The sequence below is a fragment of the Temnothorax longispinosus genome, chromosome 5, assembly GCF_030848805.1.
Source record: "Temnothorax longispinosus isolate EJ_2023e chromosome 5, Tlon_JGU_v1, whole genome shotgun sequence".
Classification (NCBI taxonomy): domain Eukaryota; kingdom Metazoa; phylum Arthropoda; class Insecta; order Hymenoptera; family Formicidae; genus Temnothorax; species Temnothorax longispinosus.
This window is the reverse complement of record NC_092362.1, coordinates 9,462,491-9,489,392: the sequence shown is the minus strand read 5'-3', so window position 1 is coordinate 9,489,392 and position 26,902 is coordinate 9,462,491. Positions and strand designations below refer to the sequence as shown.

At 35.1% G+C, this 26,902-nt stretch overlaps 4 protein-coding genes across 4 annotated transcripts; 1 reads left to right on the top strand and 3 right to left on the bottom strand.

The window, feature by feature from the left end:
* Positions 1-2,187: 2,187 nt before the first annotated feature.
* On the bottom strand, positions 2,188-7,539 carry LOC139813301 (uncharacterized). Its single transcript, XM_071778692.1, has 4 exons — positions 5,311-7,539; positions 4,897-5,091; positions 4,301-4,522; positions 2,188-3,956 (listed from the first exon to the last, which is right to left on the bottom strand). The coding sequence occupies exons 1-4, from the start codon at positions 5,312-5,314 to the stop codon at positions 3,937-3,939; spliced, it is 441 nt and encodes a 146-aa protein (XP_071634793.1). The 5' UTR covers positions 5,315-7,539; the 3' UTR covers positions 2,188-3,936.
* A 166-nt stretch (positions 7,540-7,705) lies between these two features.
* On the bottom strand, positions 7,706-11,381 carry LOC139813300 (general vesicular transport factor p115-like). The gene is made up of 5 exons (XM_071778691.1): positions 11,263-11,381; positions 10,941-11,197; positions 10,656-10,854; positions 10,421-10,572; positions 7,706-10,335 (listed from the first exon to the last, which is right to left on the bottom strand). Exons 1-5 carry the CDS (start codon positions 11,372-11,374, stop codon positions 10,162-10,164), a joined length of 894 nt encoding a protein of 297 aa, XP_071634792.1. The 5' UTR covers positions 11,375-11,381; the 3' UTR covers positions 7,706-10,161.
* A 2,522-nt stretch (positions 11,382-13,903) lies between these two features.
* On the top strand, positions 13,904-18,749 carry LOC139812945 (uncharacterized). Its single transcript, XM_071778142.1, has 5 exons — positions 13,904-13,940; positions 14,087-14,430; positions 14,575-14,707; positions 14,790-15,083; positions 15,325-18,749. The coding sequence occupies exons 1-4, from the start codon at positions 13,904-13,906 to the stop codon at positions 15,047-15,049; spliced, it is 774 nt and encodes a 257-aa protein (XP_071634243.1). The 3' UTR covers positions 15,050-15,083; positions 15,325-18,749.
* Positions 18,750-25,744: 6,995 nt separating this feature from the next.
* On the bottom strand, positions 25,745-26,539 carry LOC139812944 (uncharacterized). The gene has a single exon (XM_071778140.1). The coding sequence runs from the start codon at positions 26,537-26,539 to the stop codon at positions 25,745-25,747; it is 795 nt and encodes a 264-aa protein (XP_071634241.1).
* Between the last annotated feature and the right edge of the window lie 363 nt (positions 26,540-26,902).

Here is a 26,902-nt window from a genome sequence, read left to right as displayed (position 1 = left end):
TATACAGTACAAGTTAATTTTTCGAATTATACAATAAGGAATTATTAGATTTACCATTATTTAATAATAATGCATATGAAATAAGGTTTTATGAGGTTAACTTTTCAAATTATATTATATTTATATAATAAAATGTTAACACACACGCGCGCACGCACAGAGCCAGTTGTCCAACTTGTTGGTAAACTAACTAATAGTTAAATCATATATATGTCTTTGTTTATCTTTTACATTAGACAAAGATATACATATGATTTAACTATTAGTTAGCTTATCAATAGGTTGAACAAGTGGCCCACACGCGCACGCACACACACACACACACACACACACACACACAAATGAAATATTTTTTGTATTAGCTTATTTTGAATAAGTTTTTGACTATATATATCTTTAATACTTTGTATGAGAAAAAATGTTTAAGAAGTGATTTCTTTAATTTAAATAATCCATCATACCTATCTGCGGTATATGTCTATATTTGAGGTCTGTACTATTTTTATAGTTACTCTTTCTCATTTAATCGTTTTCTTTGTTTATCTCTTGCAAGAAGTGTTAAAACACATGTACTTTAAATAGAAACAGTATTTGTACCTTTTTTATTTCTAAATTTTACTTTTTCCTACTTTTTCCTACTTTTTCTTTTTCATCTTTCAAATATATAAAAATGTTTAAGTACTTTAAGTGTAACATAGTGAATTCAATAGTAAACTGACAAATTTCAATATAAAATATCAGAATAATATCAATATTATATTTATATAATATTTAAAATTTTATAGTATTGATGTTAAGGACTAGAGGTACATAACAATCAGTACATATAATCGTGTAAAACTACAACTACTAAAATTAATTTTAATATTTCATATTTCATATCGTACAATGCATCTTATTGAAAATGTAACAAAACTAGAAGTATATTAAAATATTTATGAAGCTTGATGTACGTGCGTGCGCGTATGTGTGAGATTGATCAATTACTTAAGTTTTTCACAAGGTAAAGAAGAGGATTATTAAAATATTGTGAAAATGGATAAAGTAAAGCAGCACTAAAGGAAAGAAGTGTATGCATGTACAAATTATATGACTTTAAATCACTATTACACACACGATTGTATCTATAATTAATAATTATTTAATATTTTGCAAATATAAATGGTACAAATTCCGGTGTTTTATTGTTATTTAAAGATCGTCTCTCAATTTGGTAGGAATGCTATGTATGTAAATGTATTTATTGTTCCCACAGATATTTGTGTCATTTATGTTTTATCTTTTCCATTTATTTACAAAACTATAATTTTTTTCTAAAAAGGTAGAACAAGTCAATTTTTTAATTAAAAAAAAAAAAAAAACATTTTATATGGATTGTTATAACGAACTTAAAGCTTGTAATTCCCAACACGTGTGTGCACACGTGTATATACAATCCTCTATTTTTAGAATCTAACTTAAAAAATTCGATATTCCAAATCTGATAATTTTTATCACGATAACGTGACCGCTGCATGCAGTTTTTACATAAGACATTCAGAAAAACAGTATACACTCATTGAATATCGCGCGTCGCATTATTGCATATGTTAGAACTGGAAACCCTATAATAAGGCTGAGTTTCTACTGAGAGCGTCACGCGTCACGTCATCCGAGTTAACCAAATCAAAACATTCCATTTTGACGCCGTTACAAGTAATGTAATAAAATCGGATGTTTTTTGATTGGTTAACTCGTAATGACGCGACGCGTGACGCGCTCAATGAAAACTCAGCCTTATGGCTTCTGCATACAGGACGCGGAAACGCTTGCCGCGCGGCAAGAAGCGACGCGGTAGCCAATCAACGTGTTGTTTTTCCGTAAGAACCAAAAGTTTATTGGCTACCGCGTCGCTTCTTGCCGCGCGGCAAGCGTTTCCGCGTCCTGTGTGCAGAAGCCATGAGAGACTGGCTATAAAGCCTTGTGTACACGATACTAGAAATCGGTCCGAGTTTCGGTTTAAGCCAATGAAACTGCTGCTTTTCTGTAAGAGCTGTAAGTTGATTGGCTTAAACCGAAACTCGGACCGATTTCTAGTATCGTGTACACAAGGCTTAACATATGCAATAATGCGACGCGCGATATTCAATGAGTGTATACTGTTTTTCTGAATGTCTTATGTAAAAACTGCATGCAGCGGTCGCGTTATCGTGATAAAAATTATCAGATTTGGAATATCGAATTTTTTAAGTTAGATTCTAAAAATAGAGGATTGTATATACACGTGTGCACACACGTGTTGGGAATTACAAGCTTTAAGTTCGTTATAACAATCCATATAAAATGTTTTTTTTTTTTTTTTTTTAATTAAAAAATTGACTTGTTCTACCTTTTTAGAAAAAAATTATAGTTTTGTAAATAAATGGAAAAGATAAAACATAAATGACACAAATATCTGTGGGAACAATAAATACATTTACATACATAGCATTCCTACCAAATTGAGAGACGATCTTTAAATAACAATAAAACACCGGAATTTGTACCATTTATATTTGCAAAATATTAAATAATTATTAATTATAGATACAATCGTGTGTGTAATAGTGATTTAAAGTCATATAATTTGTACATGCATACACTTCTTTCCTTTAGTGCTGCTTTACTTTATCCATTTTCACAATATTTTAATAATCCTCTTCTTTACCTTGTGAAAAACTTAAGTAATTGATCAATCTCACACATACGCGCACGCACGTACATCAAGCTTCATAAATATTTTAATATACTTCTAGTTTTGTTACATTTTCAATAAGATGCATTGTACGATATGAAATATGAAATATTAAAATTAATTTTAGTAGTTGTAGTTTTACACGAATTATATGTACTGATTGTTATGTACCTCTAGTCCTTAACATCAATACTATAAAATTTTAATATTATATAAATATAATATTGATATTATTCTGATATTTTATATTGAAATTTGTCAGTTTACTATTGAATTCACTATGTTACACTTAAAGTACTTAAACATTTTTATATATTTGAAAGATGAAAAAGAAAAAGTAGGAAAAAGTAGGAAAAAGTAAAATTTAGAAATAAAAAAGGTACAAATACTGTTTCTATTTAAAGTACATGTGTTTTAACACTTCTTGCAAGAGATAAACAAAGAAAACGATTAAATGAGAAAGAGTAACTATAAAAATAGTACAGACCGCAAATATAGACATATACCGCAGATAGGTATGATGGATTATTTAAATTAAAGAAATCACTTCTTAAACATTTTTTCTCATACAAAGTATTAAAGATATATATAGTCAAAAACTTATTCAAAATAAGCTAATACAAAAAATATTTCATTTGTGTGTGTGTGTGTGTGTGTGTGTGTGCGTGCGCGTGTGGGCCACTTGTTCAACCTATTGATAAGCTAACTAATAGTTAAATCATATGTATATCTTTGTCTAATGTAAAAGATAAACAAAGACATATATATGATTTAACTATTAGTTAGTTTACCAACAAGTTGGACAACTGGCTCTGTGCGTGCGCGCGTGTGTGTTAACATTTTATTATATAAATATAATATAATTTGAAAAGTTAACCTCATAAAACCTTATTTCATATGCATTATTATTAAATAATGGTAAATCTAATAATTCCTTATTGTATAATTCGAAAAATTAACTTGTACTGTATATTTTTGTACTTCTAATAACGTAATCCATCAAAAAAAAAAAATAATAATAATTCTATGCGATATAATTCTAGCTGTAGTATCACTTTGCCAATGCAAAGTTGAATCCGTTCGCGAATCCCTTGACCGTCTGTTTGAATCGATCGACCAGATCGTACTTCTTCAGCGACTCGAGCAGCATCGCGGGAATGACTTTGCGCGGCTCGTGATAAACAAAACTTACACTGTCCGCGGCGTTTTCCTCAGTTACTGGATTAATTGGAATTGTGTAATGCTGAAAAAAATTAAAGATTTAAGACACAAACTATATTAAAAATTAAAGACACAGACTATCAAAAGACAACATTTTATGTATCCTTTAAATATTGTAATCTTAACACATTTGTTTTAGGAGACGAGATATATTTGTCTATATCTTCTTATTTGTATTTGTATATATTTGTATATAAATTCTGTCAGACTTTTTATTTTAATTGAAAAATGTCCAAATTTTAGTATTTTTTTAGTATAATCATCCAAAGCGAATATATTAGAGAAAAAATTAATTTTAAAAGTTTTGTAACTATTAACACATATATCTAAAATATATTTGTAATATTAACAGAAATAAATACCTACCTAATTTTCGTACAGCTTTTTGTTTGTTATAGAGCCACGTCTTAATTTGTGCCGATGAACGTTTACTTAAACATTTATATTCTTGTCTTACTTCTTGTATATCTCTCAGTGATGGTAATTTTCCTTCTTCCATATATTCGGCAAATCCCTGAAGTGCTGCTTCTTGCTCTTCCTCAGTCCAGCGGATTCTCTTTGTTTTTCTGTAAGGAGATGGCGGAGATGCTACAAAGAAAGCAATGTGTTATTAATATAGGTTTAAAGTATCTCAATCAGAAATGATTAGTCGAGTCGACATCAATTCGACGTCGATACGTCGATAAATAGTCGAATATTGGTTGTTAAATTTTTTTGTTTCTCATCATAATTGTTTTTATACAATTATATATAATGTTAATTAAACAATTACAACCTTTTTATTTTAATCTTACCTTTAATCTAACCTTTATTTTACAGACTTTTTATTTTAATTAAAAAATGTCCAAATTTTAGTATTTTTTGAGTGATAATCATCCAAAGCGAATATATTAAAGAAAAAATTAATTTTAAACGTTTTGTAACTATATGTATTTGTAATATTAACAGAAATAAATACCTACCTAATTTTCGTACAGCTTTTTGTTTGTAATGGACCCATGACTTAATTTGTAGCGATGAATGTTTACTTAAACATTCATATTTTTCTCTTATTTCTTGTATATCTCTCAGTGATGGTAATTTTCCTCCTTCCATATATTCGGCAAATCCCTGAAGTGCTGCTTCTTGCTCTTCCTTAGTCCAGCGGATTGGCCGATCTACAAAGAAAGCAATGGGTGCGTTCAGCCGATACTCCGCTAGCCTAGCAATCGTGAGCAGTCGCTCGTTTCCTCTCCTTTGACCCAATGGATTAAAAAGAGAGGAAACGAGCGACTGCTCACGATTGCTAGGCTAGCGGAGTATCGGCTGAACGCAGTCAAATGTGTTATTAATATGGAGGTTTAAAATATCTCAATCAGAAATGATTAGTCGAGTACTCATGCTTATGGCGGACAAAGACTATTGACTGCAGCTAATGGTCAGGCTTCTTCTTCTTCTTCTTAAGAGTATGACCTTCGAGCAGTATGTACTGCTCCCCAAATATGGCCAGGACGATCCTTTTGTCGTATTAATGAACAGGCGCGAGCTGCGTGAACGTTACATGGACTGCGTGAAGAAACAGAAGAAGAAAGGGAAGCGGTTTCATATTGTTTCTTGACACTTGCGCGAAATTCTCGCCGCGCAGCAAGAAGCGACGTGGTAGCCAATCAGTATGACACTTTTCGTAAGACGAAGAGTTTATTGGCTACCGCGTCGCTTCTTGCTGCGCGGCAAGCATTTGCTTGGGAGAAAAACATTTTAATAAAGGTCAACGGTGTTTATTTGCTATGAAATTAATCATTGACTTTGATAGAAACAGGAGTTTAATTTCAGGATAGATAATTATCAGTTTCTATGTTACCAATCAATTCGAACTCATATTTTATAATACACATTAAGGCTGCGTTCACTTTGAACACTTTCGTATTAAAAATATTATTCTATTTTTCTTCAACATATAATGAGCAATAATGATAAATTAATGCTTTCAGCACGAAAGCGTCCAAAGTGAACGCAACCTAAAAAATGAAAAATAAATTTATAGAAAAACTTCTTAAATAATAAATTAAGTTATAAGCCTACATCAAACTTCATAAATATTTTAATACTTATCAATTTCTTATTAACATTTTCAATAAGATGCATCTTATATTTGTATCGAACATTAAATATTAGTTGCTTTCCATTTCCATCAAAACTCAGATAATTATTCTCACTTATGTGATGTCATTCTGTCTTTATTATTCAGTAATTGCCAAAAAGGATAGAACGACTTCACAAGTGAGAATTATCTGAGTTTTGATGTAAATGGAAAGCACCTATTGTCGTCAAGAACTTATTTCAAATAACTAATTCTAAATTTTTCCTCTATATTTATTATGTGACACTTTTCAGTATATAAAAATATTTCTTGAAAAGTTGAGAAGGTCGTCCAGCATATTTAAAAGCGTGATTATATATAGACTACGTTTTTACACAGCTGCTTATAATCCGGTTGAATAATTACTGTTAAAATACTATCTGATCCAAAATTTGTCTTTTTTTGATTATAACGATCATTTAAATATGAACCTATTTTGATATTCTAAACATTTAAATAAACTTTTGATTAAATTTATATACTATACTAAAAATTAAAGTTGTAGTTTCAAAAAAAGCTCACATCTAAATGATCATTATGAACAAAAAAGAAAAATTTTGGATTGGATATGGTATACGATAGTTATTAAACTAGGCTATAAGCCACCGTGTAAACGTAGTCATATAATAAACTTTACAAGTTAGAAATCAGTCAAGCTCTGCTTTGCAAGAATATCAGGATGTATCATTTATATATAATATGTAATCACTCTTTATGTAACATAATGTTGGACGACCCATCTCAACTTTTTAAATCATATTTTTGACCTGAAAAATGTCACATAATTATATAAAAAATGTTTAGAATTAGTTATTTTAAATAAGCTTTTGATGACACTTTATGCTCATCTTTCACACTTTGATATGAGAAATCTTTTTAAATTATCAATTTTTAATATAAATTTTATTTTTACAGGAGCTCAGAGCAAACTATCTTGTGCATCCATGGTAATTGACAAAGGATTTTAGATGTCTTTATCTGTCGTCAAGTATCCAGAGAAAATCCATTTACGAAGCATGAGATTCGTTAAGCGAGAGTTTTACTATTATTGTCTCCGCTTTTAGAATCTTGTGAAATGTTATGGTATCATCATCAGTGCTGTGACTAATCTAGTTGCTTTGTGTATTGAAAAATCAATGTACGTCTAAGGCTGCGTTCGTCTTGACGCTTTCAACGCTGAAAGCATCGCTCTATCTTCGTTTGATGTTCGATGTGCAACAAAGATGAAATGATGCTTACAGCGCTGAAAGCGTCAAGACGAACCCAGCCTAAGTATCAATACATGTTTGCAGAATGCATAAAACATTTATATTTCTAGCTAGCTAATTTGTGTATGTATTTTAAAATAATCTTTGTAAATTTACTACAGAATGCATCGTAATATATTATTTATATCGCGTTATTTAAATAATGTATGTGTAATTTAAACCAAAAATCCATAGTCTGCTTTATATACAAATTAATATATTTGTAAAGATGATACAGATGATAGGAATTTTATACATATATTATTAAACTGAATAGCAACATAAAGATTTAATCAATCTTCTAACATACAGGTTGACAGTACACAATCAGTTTTTTCAATAAAAACGAAAATTTATTAAGTAAACGTTGATAATTATATCACATCATAGATTTCAATAACGGAGAACATTATAGATTTCAATAACGTTGAACATTATGTGATGGATCTATCAACGCTCATTTATTAAATTTATGTTTAATGAGGAAACAACAATACTATACTGTCAACGTATATGTTAGAAAATTGAATAAATATTTACGTTGCTATTCAGTTAATGTATGTATAGAAAATAATACTTTAACATTAACAAGACAAAAAGAAAAGTGGGTAAAGGAAAAATTTACATTGAGATAAAGATTTAAAGTAACATTGTTTGTATTTAAAGTATATATGTATTTTAACACTTGACACAAGAAAAAGTTGAGAAAAAATTTGATAAGAAACATAGCAAATAATAAAGAAGGTGCAGTTAGAAAGAATACAGATATACGGCAAGTACAATAGATTTTCAAAACTTAAGAAGTCACACTAATCTCTATACAATCAAATAAGCACCGACTATTGTATGCAGACGTCCTAATAAAAATATAAGTTATGTATGTTGAATCATCTAATCTAAAAAGTGTGAAACGAAACTATTGTATTTTCTGTAGCAAATTGCAAACTCAATTAGTACAACATTTGAAAATGGTACATAAAAATGAACCGGAGGTAAAAAAATTTGCTATCTTATTCAAGAAGAATCAAGAAAGAAGGAAAATTATCGATATTTTGCGGAAAAATGGCAATTTCAAATTTAATACAAACTCTGAAGTAAAAAACGGACAACTTATTGTGTGCAGACGTCTTAATGAAAAATATAACAGGTTCGCTACAGATTATACTGCTTGTGCAAAATGCAAAGCTCACTTTGCAAAATCAACAATACAATTTAGATTAGATGATTCAAATTCATTTTGTATTAATATCCGTATTAATATCTGACATAAGTAAAAAGTATATATTATTATTTCATACATACGATAAAATAAACTATTAGGGTTCGTTTATAATAACCGTAACCGTTGATTTAAACCGTAATCTTTAAGAAATTGACCAATCACAGTCAATTATTCTTCTCACATTCGACTGTGATTGGTCAATTTCTTAAAGATTACGGCTTAAATTAACGGTTACGGCTATTATAAACCAACCCTTACAGATATGGATCATAATATTAGCTAAACTTATCATAACATGCATTTAATGCGTCATCAGTCGTTTCCTCATTATTAGAGTCTTAGGTTAGCATCACAGATTTACTGTTGTTCTCGTTGTTCTTATCTATATAGCTTATCGTATTAATATCTGTCACAAGTAAAAAGTATATTATTAACTTTGCATTTTGCAAGCAGTATAATCTGTAGCGATCCTGTTATATTTTTATTAGGACGTCCGCATATAATAGTCGGTATTTTATTTGATTGTATATAAATTAGTGTGACTTCTCAAGTTTTGAAAATCAACGTCACCACTCTAGACGTTGTTTTAAAAAAAAATTTACAAAGAATCGGTGCGTTATGATTATGGGTAGACGAGTTACGTGTTACACCCATCGGCAAGTGATGTATTAAGAACAGTAGTATTTCCTGTTATGTTATGAGGGAAGACGATGTTACACGCGCTATCAGATTTGACGAACTACTCATTTTGTATGCAAATAAACTGTGCCTGAAATACAAATCTCAACACCAACACGATATGATTCGTGCCAAATTACGTATCCTTAGTCGCTTTCTCTTGGCATTAAGAGAAATAAACAAAAATGTGGAAAACTTTACATCAGTCTATCATCCAAGAGATGTATGACGATTGTATCACAGTAATCAATAAAGTCGCAAGATATAACAATGAAGAAAAAATATATGAAGCTCCTGCAGTTGCGGCAAATTTATCAACTTTAATTAAATATATCGGAAATCTGCTTATTACTTCTCGTTGTTGTTCGTATCTATAGTTTAATGTTTTAATATTTGGTATAAGGAAAGACACTTGGATGATTGGATGAGACTGATTGGATGAACATCTTCGATAAGAATGCGTTCAATTTCTCCTGCCCGTCGTCTGTTAAACATGTTAAAGATTCTTGAAATTATTAACTGTTGATATAACAACAAGTGTTAATAGAACCGTCATTGAAACGCAATCAATTCAAAGGAGACACAAAAAAGTCAATTTGCCATCAGTGGAAGACTTAAAAAAATTATAGTTATTTAAAGAAAAAACGGGTTGAATGCATTACAATCTTTTTCGTATTGCACTTGGCTTTTTTGACAAAAATAACACTGATCTTTATACAAATGTTTAACAGACGACAGGCAGGAGAAATTGAACGCATTCTTATCGAAGATTTTCATCCAATCAGTCTCATCCAATCATCCAAGAGTCTTTCTTTATACGAAATATTAATACGCTAAACTATAGATACGAACAACAATGAGAACGACACAGAATCCGTGATGCAAACCAAAGACTGTAATAATGAGAAGACGACTAACGACATTAAATACATCTTGTAATAAGTTTAGCTAACGTTATAAATTATATCGGAAATAGCAACGACATATATAAATAGACCAAGTATTCTTCATGTTTTTGCCATGGAGGGGGTAAAGTCGGGAGTTGGCAGTTTACAACTCCGATAGCCATCAATATATCGCACAGTGCTTGCAATAATCCGCACGCTCTCATAGTTCGTTGACAAGCTGCGACTACCTTCACACGAAACAATTGTTATTAACTAAAGGTAACAACAGACAAATAATGTAAATTCCATACAGCGCTAATATTTTTGAGCTACCTGAGCAGGAGGACTCGGTGCTACTAGCGCTCGTACAACTTGCACCATGCAGTAAACATTGGACACCTTCTGTGGGCTCCATTCACCAAGATTGTTATCCTCCGTTTCATTGAGAATTTGGAATATCGACGTCAATTTTTGAATATAGCTACCTGTACCGTTGGAATATAAAAATTATTACAGAACGGCGAAAATTATACAAGTTGGTAGAGAAATCCAATGACAAATATATTACCTTCCTTAAAGAAGTTTTGGTCACTGACGTTTCCCCTGAGATTTAATATCAGCAGGGGGCAATCTTCCACAACAATACCACCATCCGCGTTGCCCTCTTGCTCAATAACATCAAATATGCGATCAAACGCACTTTCAAACGCCACTATCTTTTGTATGTTAGCATTGCCTTTCGTCAATTGAATGAGCAGCAACAAGACCTATATAGCAAGTATAAATAACATATTACAAGCAAAGCTCTTACTATACCAGGAGCGTTTGTTCAAAAATAATAAATTTAACATACATCATTGCGTGTAACTTTTCTGCTGTCACTCAGCAAATCCATCAGTTTAGAGACACCCATAGGGCTGACCAGAATTATTTCCTGAATATCTTTAGATCTATTCGCCAGCAAATGCGTCAGTAGCTTCAGAGCTGGCCACCTGACACGGAAATCAAACTCCTCGAGAAATGTCAGCAACAAACCAACACTGTCCGAGTGCTTAATGAATATTTCTATAAACTGTTCTCCTATTTGGTTCTTGGAGCCGTGTTTATCGACTGAAATAACGCGAGGCGATCAGACATAAAATTGATTGTGCCAAAGAAATAACGCAGTCTTATACCTTCTTTGTCGAATGTTTCAGGATTCGTTGTATTGCACAGAGTATCCAAAGCCAGGCCGATTATCTCGCAATCCGTCCTGTTTATCTCCAGCACCTGCCTGAGCGCGTCCATTTCCTGAGCACCCAACTCACTAACTGAAGCGGAAAGAACGAAGCGATGAACCTGATTGGGTTCTCCATGTTGACTCGACGTCTCGAACGAAGTGTGTGTGATTGGCCGTTGATAATGGCTTCTGCACACAGGACGCGGAAACGCTTGCCGCGCGGTAAGAAGCGACGCGGTAGCCAATCAACTTTTGGTTCTTACGGAAAAACAATACGTTGATTGGCTATGGCGTCGCTTCTTGCCGCGCGGCAAGCGTTTCCGCGTCCTGTGTGCAGAAGCCATAAGTTTGTTCTTTCACAGTCGAAATCTTTTGCATTTCGGATCTCGCTTCTTTTTCCATCCAATTATATACCTATAATATTTTAATCTCCAATCTACAATTATCTAATTGTTTACTTGGCTCGTTTTAGACCCAGAAAATACAACGCGAAGCTGATCTAATATCAGATAATTTACATCGCAATTAAATACAGCATATTAAGCCTCGGACACACACTTTTTCGTAACAGTAAAGCTTAATCCAGACAAACTTGCATAACGCATAAACATAAGCATAAGAGAATTGATTGGTCCATACGCATGTGCATAAGGAAATAGACCAATCCGTTTCTTTATGCATATGGTTATGCACCTATGCAAGTTTGTCTGGATAGACCTTTATGCACATGCATATGAACCAATCAAATCTCTTATGCTTATGTTTATGCGCTATGCAAGTTTGTCTGGATTGACCTTAATGCTAGGTCTACAATGCGAGTCGTAAAGTCGTGAGTCGTAAGAATTGACCAATAATGCTAAGTCTACAATGCAAGTCGTAAAGTCGTGAGTCGTAAGAATTGACCAATAACAGTCGATTATGCTCCTCAAATTCGATTGTGATTGGTCAATTCTTACGACTCACGACTTTACGACTCGCATTGTAAACCTAGCATAAGCATCGTCTACAATGGCAGCAGGAGTATACAGTAAGGCTGAGTTTCCACTGAGCGCGTCACGCGTCGCGTCATCACAAGTTAACCAATCAACACATCCCATTTTATTACATTACTTGTGACGGGATCAAAATGGGACGTTTTGATTGGTTAACTCGAATGACGCGTGACGCGCTCAGTGGAAACTCGGCCTAGTGCTGCGTTCCCACTATACGCGTCGCGCGTCGCGTCACGACGCCGCGTCATGAGTTATCCAATCAAAACGTTTCATTTTATGACGTCATTTCCGACAAGATCTCTTGTCGGAAATGACGCGACGCGCGACGCGTATAGTGGAAACGCACCCTAAAGCCTTGTGTCCACGATGCTAGAACTGCGTCCGAGTTTTGATACTTACGTCTTACTGCATACTTCTGCTGCCATTGTAGACGACGCTTTATACGTTTACAGTGTAATAAATTATTATTATTTATGTTTTAATTTAATGTTATAATGTAATCATTTTTACATTGTTACTAATATAGCACATTCACAGTAATAAATTATTATTTTATATTTATATATTTGTAATTTTTTTACGTTTGTAATTTATACATTGCAAATAAAGCCGGTTCAATTGGCCTAGTTTACACCGATCACTTGATACGCGTATTAAATAGTAAATAACTAGTAACTTAGGCCGTGTCCAGCCGAACCTCTGCTTAGCGAAGCGAAAGGTAGCAATTGAATGTGATTGGTTCTTACCTTTGGATCCAACCAATTACACTTAATTGCTACCTTTCGCTTTGCTAAGCAGAGGTTCGGCTGACCACAGCCTTAGTTTGATTATTGGCTGATCAGCTCAAATATACTATTCGATACACGTATCAAGAGATCGGTGTAAACTTGGCCTTGTGTCCACGATGCTAGAACTTGTGTCCGAGTTTCGGTTTAAAGCCTTGTGTATGTACATGATACTAGAAATCGGTCCGAGTTTCGGTTTAAACCAATGGGTGCGTTCAGCCGATACTCCGCTAGCCTAGCAATCGTGAGCAGTCGCTCGTTTTCGCTCGTTTCCTCTCCTTTGACCCAATGGATTAAAAGGAGAGAAAACGAGCGACTGCTGACGATTGCTAGGCTAGCGGAGTATCGGCTGAACGCACCCAATGAAACTACTGCTTTTCTGTAAGAGCTGCAAGTTGATTGGCTTAAACCAAAACTCGGATCGACTTCTAGTATCGTGTACACAAGGCTTAAGCCAATGAAACTAGGCCATTGTTTTCATGCACCAACAGCTGGAAGGAACAAGTCGGGGCGTATCTATAAATTGCATGCGTAATCTAACCTATTATTTCGCAAGTTAAAATTTGAAATTTTAGATATATATATATACATATTATGAGATGTATCGTTACCGTGCTCAAGCATTCTCACTTGCGAATCCGTTGTATAAAAAACGCAGACTCGATTGAGATTCGCTATCATTTTTTCCTCGACATTTCGGCGTTGTAGATTGTAAAGCACATCTCGAGTGCATCTCTACAGCCTCCGGCGTCGGCGGTTCGGCTGGAATTCTACATCTGTATGCTACAAATCTTCCCGAGTTGACAAAATGTTTTCGAGGATGTTGCGAAAGTCGAAACGTGTACGACTACGTTATCGTAACGATTAAGAAAAGGTGACTGCGACAGCGCGAAACTAACAATAAGTCGTAGACTTGTATAACTTTCATCTTATTTCTTCTAAAGGAGGAGAAAGGAAAGGAATTTAATACATTTTACATGTCGTTGTTTTTTTAATGTTTCAGTTTCCGCTTGCAATGTTTCAATACCTGGAAAAAGTGTAACCTCCCAGAGGATACCCCCTGTTTTGAAAGAGAATCAGAAGAAGACCGTTACATCATTTCCACCGCTGTCAGAATCCATTCCGAATTTGCCGAAAGCTGTTTATTCGACTGAGAAAGAGGAGCATCAAACGACGCTGATCACAGTCTTACCAAATGGCTTGAAAGTCGCGTCTGAAAATAGCTTACGTAGAGGTTTATTTTGTATTCACGGCTCATACGCACCATCCCATGTGAAGGAAATGGTAGAAGTAATTGTGCACGAGATGGTCGCCATGACGAGCGGATTTTCGGATAACAAATTAGCGGTATGATTTTTACATTTCTGAACCAGTTATAACAGCGTGTTTATATAATATATATACAATTATTATATACAATTTAAAATCTGATTTTTACTAAATCTGTCTTAATCGATGATTACATCTTGGAAAATCTTTTTCTTTGTATAGAGAGCAAAGAAGGAATTACTGTCGATGCTGCTTATGAATCTGGAACAACGACCCGTTGTATTCGGAGACATTGGTAGACAGTTCCTGGCGACTGGCACCAGAAAACGGCCTGAATACTTCATGCAAGCTATTAGTAAGCTGCAAAACTCTTTGCAATTTAATAACACAACAATCCGGTTCTTCCATAACATTCATAAAAAAACACGAGCTTGCAGATGGAATATCTAAAGATGACATCAACCGAGTAGCGCAACGTTTATTAAAATCACCACCTTGCTTAACAGCACGTGGCGAAGTAACACCGAACGTTCGATCTCAAATTCAGTTGAACCTCGAAAATATGATACGAGATGCATCGTGTTTCCGCTGTCGAACGAAAATTCTGATCATTAAAATAACTGAATTTTCTAACATTATAACGGGGCTATTAAAAATTGTAATATTAGAAGGAATAGTATTAATGTCGAAGATTTGAATATATAACATACAATATGCAAAATGCTCTTTATGTATGTATTATCTAGATTTTGATAATGTACATTAATGTGAATTGTATTATTTTGGTTACTATACAGGCAGCGTTCCAATATTCACTGCCAGTACTGAAAATTTATAGTGTACGTGGCATAGCCTATAGATTTTCAGTACTGGTAGTGAATATCGGAACGCAGCCTGTATAGTAAACAAAATAACACAATACAGATATATTACTACGTTACAATCTAAAATTAACGGACAATCTTTTTGCAGGTTGAAAGTGTTCGATATTGGATCCCCGATGTTAACCAAAGAGTAATATTATTATAAGGCTTCTGATCTTTCACGTCTTTGGTTTATAACGTCATAAGCGACAAAACGTCAAGATCCGACACCTCGATAAAATGTAGTTGTGTACAATATGTTGCAACATGCTAATAAAAGTATAGGCTTTATCGGAAATGCACGAATATAAGAAAAACAGGCTAATTAAGAGCCAGGCGCGGTAAACGTTTCGCGAATGTTATTTTTAAATTTTTATACATTTTCAACCTTATTAAACTGCGTTCCGACTAAATTGTCAGACTTGCAACACAGCTCCGGTTAGAGTAATAAGGAGGGAGGGGATTTTACTGCTTCAACTGGAGCTGTGTTGCAAGTCTAATAATTTAGTCGGCGCACAGTTTACTAAAATAGGAAATATGTAAAGAGTTAAAAATAACATTTACCGCGTCTGGCTCTTAATTAGCCTATTTTTTTATATTTGAGAATCTAATATATTTGTCAGCAATCTTTTTGTGCTCTTTTGATAATTACTTATACAGATCGCTGTATGTGTGTACATGTTTTTATTAACTCTTATAATTTTAAAAATCTCTGATAAGAATGCGTTCAATTTCTCCTGCCCGTCGTTTGTTAAACATTTGTACAGAGATCAGTGCTCCTGCCAAAGAAAGCACAGCGTAATACGAAAAAGATTGTTGTAGTGTATTAACAGTTTCAATATTATTATATTTAATATTGCAATATATCTCTGGTTGCTAACGGCCGTCGATAATGATCCTTGTGAGTCTTTTCGGAATGCCCCATGAGTGTGGCAAGATCCGATACTTCCATATCATTAAGATTTAGTTGTATACAGTATGTTGCAATATGTTTTCGCAACACTGTACCACGTAAAGTATTAAGCGTAAAGTATTAAGCACACACTTTTGCACAACGCATAATGCGTAAGCATAAGGTCTATTTTCTTATGCACATGTGTATGGTCCAGTCAATTTTCTTATGCTTACGCATTATGCGTTGTGCAGAAGTGTGTGTCCGGGCCCTTAGACTGAATTGCATTACATTCGCTTGAGAATTTACGCATTAAAATGCAACCTCTGAGATATTTGTACCTTTGTTTGTTATACCCAGGCAATCCGAAAACAAGGATTTTTTCGGGTACGTTAGATTCCTTTCGATATTTTAAAATCAAATTAATGGATTCAAATAAATCGTTTGATAACAAAACGGGCACCGTACGTCCTAATTTACCTTTTACACAGAATCTGATATATTTGTTAGCAATCTTTTTGTATTCTTTTGATAATGTACATGTTTTTATTAACTCTTTCATAATTTTTAAAATCTTCGATAAAAATGCGTTCAATATCTCCTGCCCGTCGTCTGTTAAATAGTTGTACGGAGATCAGTGCTCCTGCCAAAGAAAGCACAGCGTAATACGAAAAAGATTGTTGTAGTGCATTAAAAGTTTCAACCCGCTTTTCCTCTAAGGCACAATTTCATTAACGTTGATTAACTGTAACCTTCGATTAAACTCACTCTTTGTCTCTTTCTAAGGGGGACAATTAGAAAGAGACGAAGAGTAAGTTTAATCAAAGGTTACAGTTAATCGACGTTTGTGAAACTGGGCCATAGCGTACATATTTATAATATGAATGATAACTACGTGAATGCTTGTTCTCATGAGTGTTCTATATAGTTGCGCTTTTTCTGTTCTCTTGTTTTATCTCTTTCGTTTCTTTTTTTTTACCAAATTTTAGAATACATATGTAATTTTAAATACAAACAGTGTCACTTTTTACCTCCATGAAATCTTTTCCCATTTTTTATGTTTATGTTGCTATTCAGTTAACTTAAATAATATTTTTACATTAATAATCAAAATGCTGCATTACCTAAATTGCAAATCATTTACTTAAAAAGTCTAATAATGTATAATTAAATTCGTATTTGCTCTATTATCTTTATTTATACATTTGTATGTAAAGCAGACTATGGGTTTTGGTTTAAGTTACATATATTTAAGTAACGCGATGTAAATAATATATTACAATAAGTTCCGTGCTTGCTTTACAAAAATTATTTTAAAATAAACAGATATACACACACACACACATACACTAGCAGGGTAGGAATATAAATGTTTAATGTATTCTGCAAATATGTGTTAAGACTAGAAGCACATTAATTTTCTAATACACAAAGTAACTAAACTAATCACAACAATGATGATGATTCCATAACATTTCACAAGATTCTGAAAGCGGAGACACTAATATTGAACTCTCGCTCAACAGAATCTCATGTTTTGTAAATGGATTTTTTCTTGATATATGATAACAGCTAAAGAAATATCTTTGCTATCATGGATGAACAGGATATTTTGCTCTCAGCTTCTGTACAAGTAAAAGTGACATTTAATAATCTAAATTAAAAGCATTATAAATTAGAATTTCACACACAGGAAAATTATAGTAGAAATGTTATCAGCACTACGTACCACTAATAAGCATGCTTCATTAAAGTTTAGTAAACAACAAATAACGTTGAAATTAAAATTTAATCTTACTGTATAATTTCATGTCTTTTACTGTATTGATGTGTATTGCGCAGACTCAGTGATGTACCATTTGTCAGAGTATTATAATAATCGTTATACTACTGAAATCGGAAAAGGCTAACTATAATTATTGGAAAGAACATTACTATCTGCAATATTAGATTATTAATAATATTAAATGCAGTAAGCACACTTGCAAATAAAAACAGTAATGTATGTAATGTATATTATTACGTAAAAAAAGAAAAAATTTTGCTTCAAATTACTAATACATGTATATGTAATTTACCTCATAATTTGACGAAAGTACGCATTCAATACCACTTTATCTAAAAAACACTTTGCGTAAAAGCAATAATAATAATTAAGGGTTTGAAGTGAGATGACAGCGTGAGATTAGGAAATATGTCATATCAATTAATTTTATACTAGAGGTTATTGAAATATAATGTTTTTTAATACAATTAAAGTAACCTATATCCTAGATTAGAAATCTGTCATTATATTATGTAACTATTAATTATTAACAGATCAAACACTAGTTAATAATTATACATAATTCTATGACAGATTTTCTAACCTTACGCTTTTACCCTCTTGAATTGTAAATTTTCCGACTAATGCCTTCTCATATTACTTTGACGACAGTACATAATTTTGTACTGTCGTCAAAATAGTCGACCTATAGTGAATTGCTTATACATTCTTATTGGTGCGTTTAAATGAAAAATTTTTGGTTATGCATACGTCAGAGAGTTAATGTACTCTAATGTATGCAGTAATATCGGGTATTCGTCGGTGTCGTCAAAATAGCCAATTGACATATATATATATATATATATATATATATATGTATATATATATATACTTCTTTGTAACTTGTTACATAAAAAAATACTTTTTCTTATACAAAAAATAAAATAAATGTAATAAAATAAAATAAATCAATTAATGTTTTATAATTTTTTTAAAATTTCATCAAGTTTTCCTATCAATTTATCTTTCACTTCCATTCTCTCTCTATGTCTCTTCGCTTTTTCTTCCTCAGCAATTTTTCGGCTTTCTACAATTGTTTGTGCAATGTCACTTGTTTTACGTTTACCTGCAAATATACATATTATTTAGATTTTATCAATAACACTATCTTTTACTAGAACTTCAATACAAATAGTAGCAAAAACTAATTCAATTTACAATTTGTAAATTATGTGCTGACTTACGAGATACTTTAATATTTACATCTGAACTTTCATTGCCAGAAGTTTCAGAAAAGGTCGACAAGGAGCTGGTACTTGTTTCATCATTATCAGATTTTAAAGATACTTGTCCAGTAGAGGAAATTGTTGATAAAGGCCTCATTGACGGTTTTTTTCCTAGCAGATTGTCCATCAACTAAACAATTTTTAAAATTAATATTATAAACTTGTATTAAAATAAATAATCATAATGTATTACTTCATACATACTTTACGTCTTATATTAAATAATATTATTAAAGAACATAGTAAATATTTGTTATATGCTAATAATTAAGTTATTTTCAAACCTCTGTAACTTGAAAAAAAAATTATTGCTATTAAATCATAAATAAATTAATAAAGCATTTAAAAATATAAAGTTTCAACTATACGCACTATCAATCGTTTTTCAAAATTTCTTTATTCTTTTGTATTTTAGGAAAAAAGGAAAAAATTCGATGATTTTTTTATTGAGTGGACTTTGAAAATAATTTAATTTGTAGCAAAATATAAAATATTCCGTTTTTATAGTAGTGTATATTATATACTTACTTCAAAATATTTCCAAGATCTTTTGTCATTGCCCGATTTGTTATTATGGTCCTTTATAGATTTGTATGTCCTCTTCATTGTGTTAACTTTTGTTGTACATTGCTTTCCTGTAACCTTGTAACCCTTATTATTCAATTCTTGAGCAATTTGCTCCCATGCTTTTTTTGGGTAATTTTTCCTGATTTCATTTCTTGCTCTCGTTGCCTATATTCTTCAATTAAGAGCAATATTCCTTCATGAGACCATCTAAAACCTATAAATAAAAATCTTGTCATATGTTGTGCTAGATTCATAAAATATTAAGTCTGATGCAGCGTCTACAATGGCAGTAAGTTATAAGGTTGTAAGCAAATCGACTAATTACAGTTAAGTTTTCTTATTAAAGCTTAACTATAATTGGTTGATTTCCTTACGACCTTACAACTTACTGCCATTGTAGACGCTGCATTATGTTTCATGATACTAGAACTTGTTCAACCTCTCGATAGGAATAACGTAATAAAATTATAAATTTGTATAGAAACTGTAAATTGATTGGCTACACATTTTTATTGAATTCTTGTATCATTTGTATGGATATAATAAGACTTTATAATTTAAAAAAAAAATTCAACGTTTGCCGTCTCCTAATTCTTCTTCCGTATTATTAATTGAATTATCCTCCTCTTCAATATTTATAGCTGCTGAACTATCCATAGCTGAAATATCCATTGTAACAGTTGCAAAAATTACTTGTTTGAATATGTAAAACATTATGTTGTAAAGAAAAAATGATAAAATTACAAACCAAGATTTTCATTTTCAGCTGAAGAGCAGCATGCTGTATCATTTTTGGGCAATGTCAGCACTTTGGAGTTACTAGAAAAGAAAAAACTTTACAATAACAGTGAAGTTAATGTATTACATTGTTCGCTTAATATGCGTATTAAATGAAAATAAATTACTCCATTGCCATACATGAAAACTGTTAAAATTTTTGTTAAGTTCAATGGTGCGTGGAGTGGTGAGTTTGGGTGAAATCAATTAAACGATGAGAATTAACGAGTTTATATTCAATACGTTATATACATCTATATACTGTATATGATACGCTGGAGCGCTCGACCGCGTGTCGGCTTCGAGAGAGTCTCGTATCTTTCTGAGTATGCTCGCACCGCGCGTCGCTTGTGTGGTGTCCTTCTTGCGGACGCTATACCTTTTACACATCTATGCTTACGTGCTCGTTGCGTGCTCGTTGCGTGCACCCTCAGTGTCGCTCAGTCGTACATATACATTGTGGGGTTGTAGGTCAGGATTAGGTTAAGGTGCGTCGTTCCCACAAATAACGAAATGTTCAATTGGATAAAGTCTCGCTATGTTTATTCATGCTCTATGTACAAAATAATTATATCCTCTATGTGAATGTGTAGATGGTCGTGTGTGTTGGTGTAGGTTATCTTTGTGTAGTGTAATATACGCATTACGGTTCTTTAAATAGTTGTTTTGTAATGGACTTCTTCTTCTCGAAGAAATTCTCTAGCGGGACCACTAGGTTCCGTCCGGGAGTCCTAGGCTTGCCTATTGGGGTTGACGGAATAGGACTCAGTCGGATCTGCAGGAATCGTGGTCGTGTAGGCGTCTTGAAGAGGTGGTCGGTCTGAGTCGCCACAGAGTTCTCTGGATCAATGGGATGAAGAGGGCGTCGGACACGTGGAGCTCTTGGTGGTAAATCGATGGGATAGAGCTTCCACGGTAAAAAGGTCTCTATCCTGGAGATCGGAATAACGTCCTTCGCCTGGATCTCAGGAGCCGATACGTCTTCGGGAGCCGGAACGGTGATGGGTATTAGCTTCCAAGGTAGAAAGGTTTCTACCTTGGAGGACAAGTTCGAATCTCGTGATGTAGCCTCAGGAACAGGAGCTGGTGTAGGGCTCGGTTGGTCTGGAGTCGGTCTCAAAATGGATGGTGATCTGTTTTCCACCGATTGTAGTGTTGCTGGGTCAGTATGACCCCACTTGGCAATCGGGGTAAATCTCCACTTAGTCTTGGATTTGTTCTGTAGGAGACGTTTCCCAGGTGGTAGAGTTTCTACCTTTGTGATCACGATGCGATCCTTCGTCTTGGATACAGGAACAGGAGTCGGGTCCAAAAGAGCAGGAGTCGGAGTCACAAGAGCCGGAGTACTCGGAGCAGAGGCCGTAGTAGAAGGCAGCGCCTTGGTCTCAGGAGCCGGAGTCAGGTTCGCAGGAGGCAACGTCTTGGACTCAGGAGCCGGATAAGGAGTCGCCCGATAGGCTGGGTCGCAATGACCCCGGAAACCTTTCCGCGGCAGGATGCTGGTTGTCTCTTAACTGTATTAACGCCCTGCCAAGCAGGTGTTTTACGAAGGCCCACTGTAGAGCAACACTTCGTAAAAGAGACTTATGTCAGGGGCCCCCGATAGGTAGCACGCCCTGACTGGCGTTCTCGAAGATCGCTGGTGAGGTCCCGCTGAGCTGCCCTTTATATAAGGATCGATGTCGAACCTTACTTACGAGAGAGATACGCCGCGCAGCGGTGCGCGCCGAACTATTCCGCCGGTCGATCTCATGCCGCGCGCCGATCGATATTACGCTACTATCCGTGCTGCGCGCCGCGCGCCTCCCGTCATACTATTCGTGTAGCGTATGTACGGTCGCGCGCACGTGGCGGCAGACGGACAGCTGACCGCCACATAACCCCCTTGGTTGTTTTAGAGTCCTTGGAAACGGACTGGTGGACGTGAAATACGACCGCTTCTCGTCCGTTGTTGTTGCTGTGGCTCTTCGGGAGTTTGTGTGGTTCCAGTTGATGACTGAGCTGGCTCCGGTTCTTCTTGCTCCAGAATGTAGGCGGGTTTCAATCTATCGATTGACACATTGACAGGTCGACCATTGACGCAGATTTTGAAGGTTTTCTCTCCTCTGTTTAGAACTTTGAATGGTCCATCGTATGGTGGCTGCAAAGCTCCCGTCGGTGCGTCATGACGGAGGAACACTCGTTGTGTTGTAGCTAAGTCTTTATACATAAAGATAGTTTTTTCTCCGTGTCTTTTTAGTTTTGGCTGCAGGTTATAATTTTATTTTATAATTATCTTATAATTTTATTTAATCGTGCTGCGAAATCTTCCGTGTCGTCAAATTTTGCGCAGGTCTCTTCGAGGAATTGTCCGGGTAATCGGATCGATTCTCCGAAGACTATTTCAGCTGGTGTCGCCTGCAGGTTTTCCTTCCATGCTGCTCTAATTCCCATCATGATTACCGGTAGTATTTCTGCCCATTCTTCCGTCTGGTGACTCTTAATGGCTGTTTTCAACTGCCGGTGGAACCTTTCGATCATGCCGTTAGCTTGTAGATGGTACGCCGTGGTGCGAAGGTGTGCTGAACCCGTTAGCTTCGTGTGTTTTTTGAATAGCTCGGATTCAAATTGCCGTCCTTGGTCCGTTGTCACCCGTGCTGGTGTGCCATATCTGGCTATCCAGTTGATGAAAAACTGCCTTGCTACAGTTTCTGCTGTGATGTCGGGGACGGGTATAGCTTCTGGCCACCTTGAGAAACGGTCAATGATAGTTTAAGCAGTATTTGTAGCCCTGGGATGACGGCATGGGTCATCCCACTATGTCCATGTGGATATGCTGAAATCTCTTGGTGGGTCCTGTCGGTGAGGCTGTGTGCTTGTACACCTTGGCTCTCTGACACTGAAGGCATGCTTGAGCCCATTTTCGACAGTCGTTTTGTATGTTTGGCCATATGTACTTCTGTCTGACCAATCTTGCTGTAGCCTTTATCCCTGGGTGTGATAAGCCATGCAGGCTTTGAAAAACCTGCCGTCTATATGGCTCCGTCACGTAGGGGCGTGCGACTGGTGTCGAAGTGTCACAGTACAATTCTGTTGCTGAGCCAGGTATTTGTATTTTTGTTAATTTCAGTGATGACTGGATGCTGCCATCTAATAACTGTTTAAATTCCGGATCTTCCTGCTGTGATTTTGCCAATCCTTCGAAGTCCGGTGCTTTCTCAATTGCTTCGATGCGAGATAGTGTGTCTGCAACAATGTTGTCTTTCCCAGACACGTGTTGAATGTCCGTTGAGAACTGTCCAATGAGATCCAGATGTCTTGCTTGCCGAGGAAAACTGCGCAACAGATCTTGTTGGAAAGCGTATATTAAGGGCTTATGGTCCGTGTAGATAGTAAATTTCCGTCCTTCTAGTAGATGCCGGAAATATTTTACTGCCGCACAGTGGGCTGAACGGTAAAAAAAACGGACGTATTTGTAGAAAATGATGAAGTTCAAAAATTCAAAATTGCATTAATGGTTATAGTTATTAGTTCAAGTAAGGCTTAAAATTAATTTTAATAATTTTTTATTTTAATTTTTTCAAAATCGAAGAAAGTTTTCGTAGTTGAAAATGAACACCTTTTATTTACGTGTTGAAATGTTTTATTTTACCTTCATTTCAAATAAGTGCCATGAACACAATTATTGTCCGATTTCAAAAAACCAAAGCTTGTTTTAAAGAAGTGCATGTACGGAATATGAAAAAAAATAATTCGTATACAGTTTTAATATTTAAACAATATTAATATGTAAATTACTTTTTAAACGGAAAATGTTCAAAAATTCGAACAAAATCTAAATTAGCAATCGAATATATGAATGCCTCCGATTCGATCCAAGAAATTCTGCACAGATACTTGTTCAATAAGTATCTGACTACAAGTGCCTATTAATATTTTATCCAACTTTAACCAATTCTTCTCAAAATTAACGCTTTTCGGTTCCTACTCTTCTGTGAGAACTGGTATATCAAGCTAGTCTTTTATATTAGAGTTTTCCTCACTCTCTGTCGAATCCAGAACCACGAACGCGGACGTGGTGAGGAAGCGGTTCCTTTTCTTTTATTTTTTTTTAACATTTTAATTTTTTTTACTTTTTTACTTTTGTTTTAACTTTTTTTGTACTTTTTAAACTTTAAGAAGACCATAAGAAGACCTATAAGAACAATAAATTATATGAACAAAATCCACTCGTTGTAACCAAGTAAAAAATACATGAGCGGCAGTTAACCCCTTCGTTGGCATTGACGCAAAAGTGCGTCAAATTTTTCCGTGCCCTGTGTGGCATTGACGCAAAAGTGCGTCAACCTTTTTTTCCTATAACTTGCTTCAATTTGGCATCCAAGTCTTACACGGGGGTTTTTGGGGTCGCTGATTACGAATCTGAATTCAAAATTTGCAAATTCAAAATGGCGGATAAAAATGCAAAAAATTATTTAATTGGGATGAAATTTGCCATTTTGAATTTTCGAATTTTAAGTTCAGATTCGTAATCAGGGGCCCTCAAAAACCCCAGGGTACAAATTTTCAGGATAAAAAATTTTCCTGCCATTTTTGGCACTTTTTGTCGAATTCTCTCTGCCAACGAAGGGGTTAAGGTTCCCGCCGCGCGACTTTTTATCTTGTACGTGTTAGGATCTTGTTTTTGAGAGAGTCGCACTCCCGCGGGCCACCTAGCGGCAGCCATAGTGGGCTGCGTATGCAGGACCTCGCGGGACGCTCGCGCACGAATATACAGGGTATCTCTAAAGTTTGACCTAGCCCCCTGAATCTCGGAAACGGCTTTAGATATGGAAAAACGTCGAAACATGTGTGCGATTATTTGGAGGGGTTGCTTATTGTATGCCAAAAAATTTCTTAGCTTTCCAGGGGGCGAGGGTGCATCAGATTCGTAATCAGCGATTCAAAAACCTCTCAAATACCGAGTTTTACGTGAATCAGGCGACTTTTAGTAACTTGGGACCAACATTTTATATCCGCCATTTTGGATTTTGAAAATTTAACCTCAGATTCTTATAAAATGACCAAAAAAACATTTCGATACCAATTTTTAGACTGTTTTATTGACATTCCAATGAGTTATTGACATATGTCCACAAATTTGACGATTCAGCCCACTGTGAGCCGGTATCGATGAGATATTGAAGCTTTGTGCTGCGGTCGGTGACAAATAAGCGGCATGGGTTCGGGCAAGAGCCGTTTGCCGCTGATAACGACTGCCCCGTTAGTTTTCCAATGCTTTCTTGAATTTGCACGGCTGTGTGCATTTCCGAGCTTTCTCCTTGAATCGTCGGTGAAAGTAACAAACGTCTGCTTCCTTTTCTTCTTTCTGGCCTTTTCTGAAACGACTCCTGGAACGATTTCGCTGGTTGTTTCTGTTTCCAGGGCGAGACAGCCGGCTTTCTAATCTTTCCAGCTTTTTATTTAGCTCAGCGATTTGATCTTCTACTGAGGAATTCGTTGTCGACTGCATACTGGCGACTGTCGTGGCTCTGCAGGTGACTTCGTGAATTCTGTCAGCCTGCTCGGCTACATCCTCTAGTTTGTCAGCGTTCCGTGTGGCTAGAATAGCTTGTAATTGGGATGGCAATCTGCCCATCCATAATGTCCGTAGGAGCTGTTCTGGAATGGCTGAACTGGCCAAGGCCTGTAGGTGCCGGAGAAACTGTGAAGGTCTTCGATCTCCCATTTCTTCGTGCTCTAAGAGCTGGCGGATTTGCTGTTCCTGAGAGGTCGATAGGCGTTGTATTAATGCCTTCTTGATACTCTCATATTTATTTTCTTCAGGTGGCTTTGTTATCAGGTCCTTAATTTCTTTGGCCTGCTTAGTCTCTATGTGTGACAAAACATAAGCATATTTAGTGCTGTCTTGCGTTATGCTTCCCAGTGTAAACTGGCCTTCAAGCTGTGCGAACCATAATTCGGGTTCGTCTGTCCAGAAAGGAGGTACTTTTAAAGCCACTCTGTTGATTTGCGAGCGTTCTCCGTTTGATGTGTTTATTTCTTGTGAGTCCGTCATTGTTAATTTGTTTATGTAATTTATTATTAGAGCGAGATAGAGCAAGGTAGAGCGAGATAGAGCAATATCGGGGTCACCAATTTGTGGGGGTTGTAGGTCAGGATTAGGTTAAGGTGCGTCGTTCCCACAAATAACGAAATGTTCAATTGGATAAAGTCTCGCTATGTTTATTCATGCTCTATGTACAAAATAATTATATCCTCTATGTGAATGTGTAGATGGTCGTGTGTGTTGGTGTAGGTTATCTTTGTGTAGTGTAATATACGCATTACGGTTCTTTAAATAGTTGTTTTGTAATGGACTTCTTCTTCTCGAAGAAATTCTCTAGCGGGACCACTAGGTTCCGTCCGGGAGTCCTAGGCT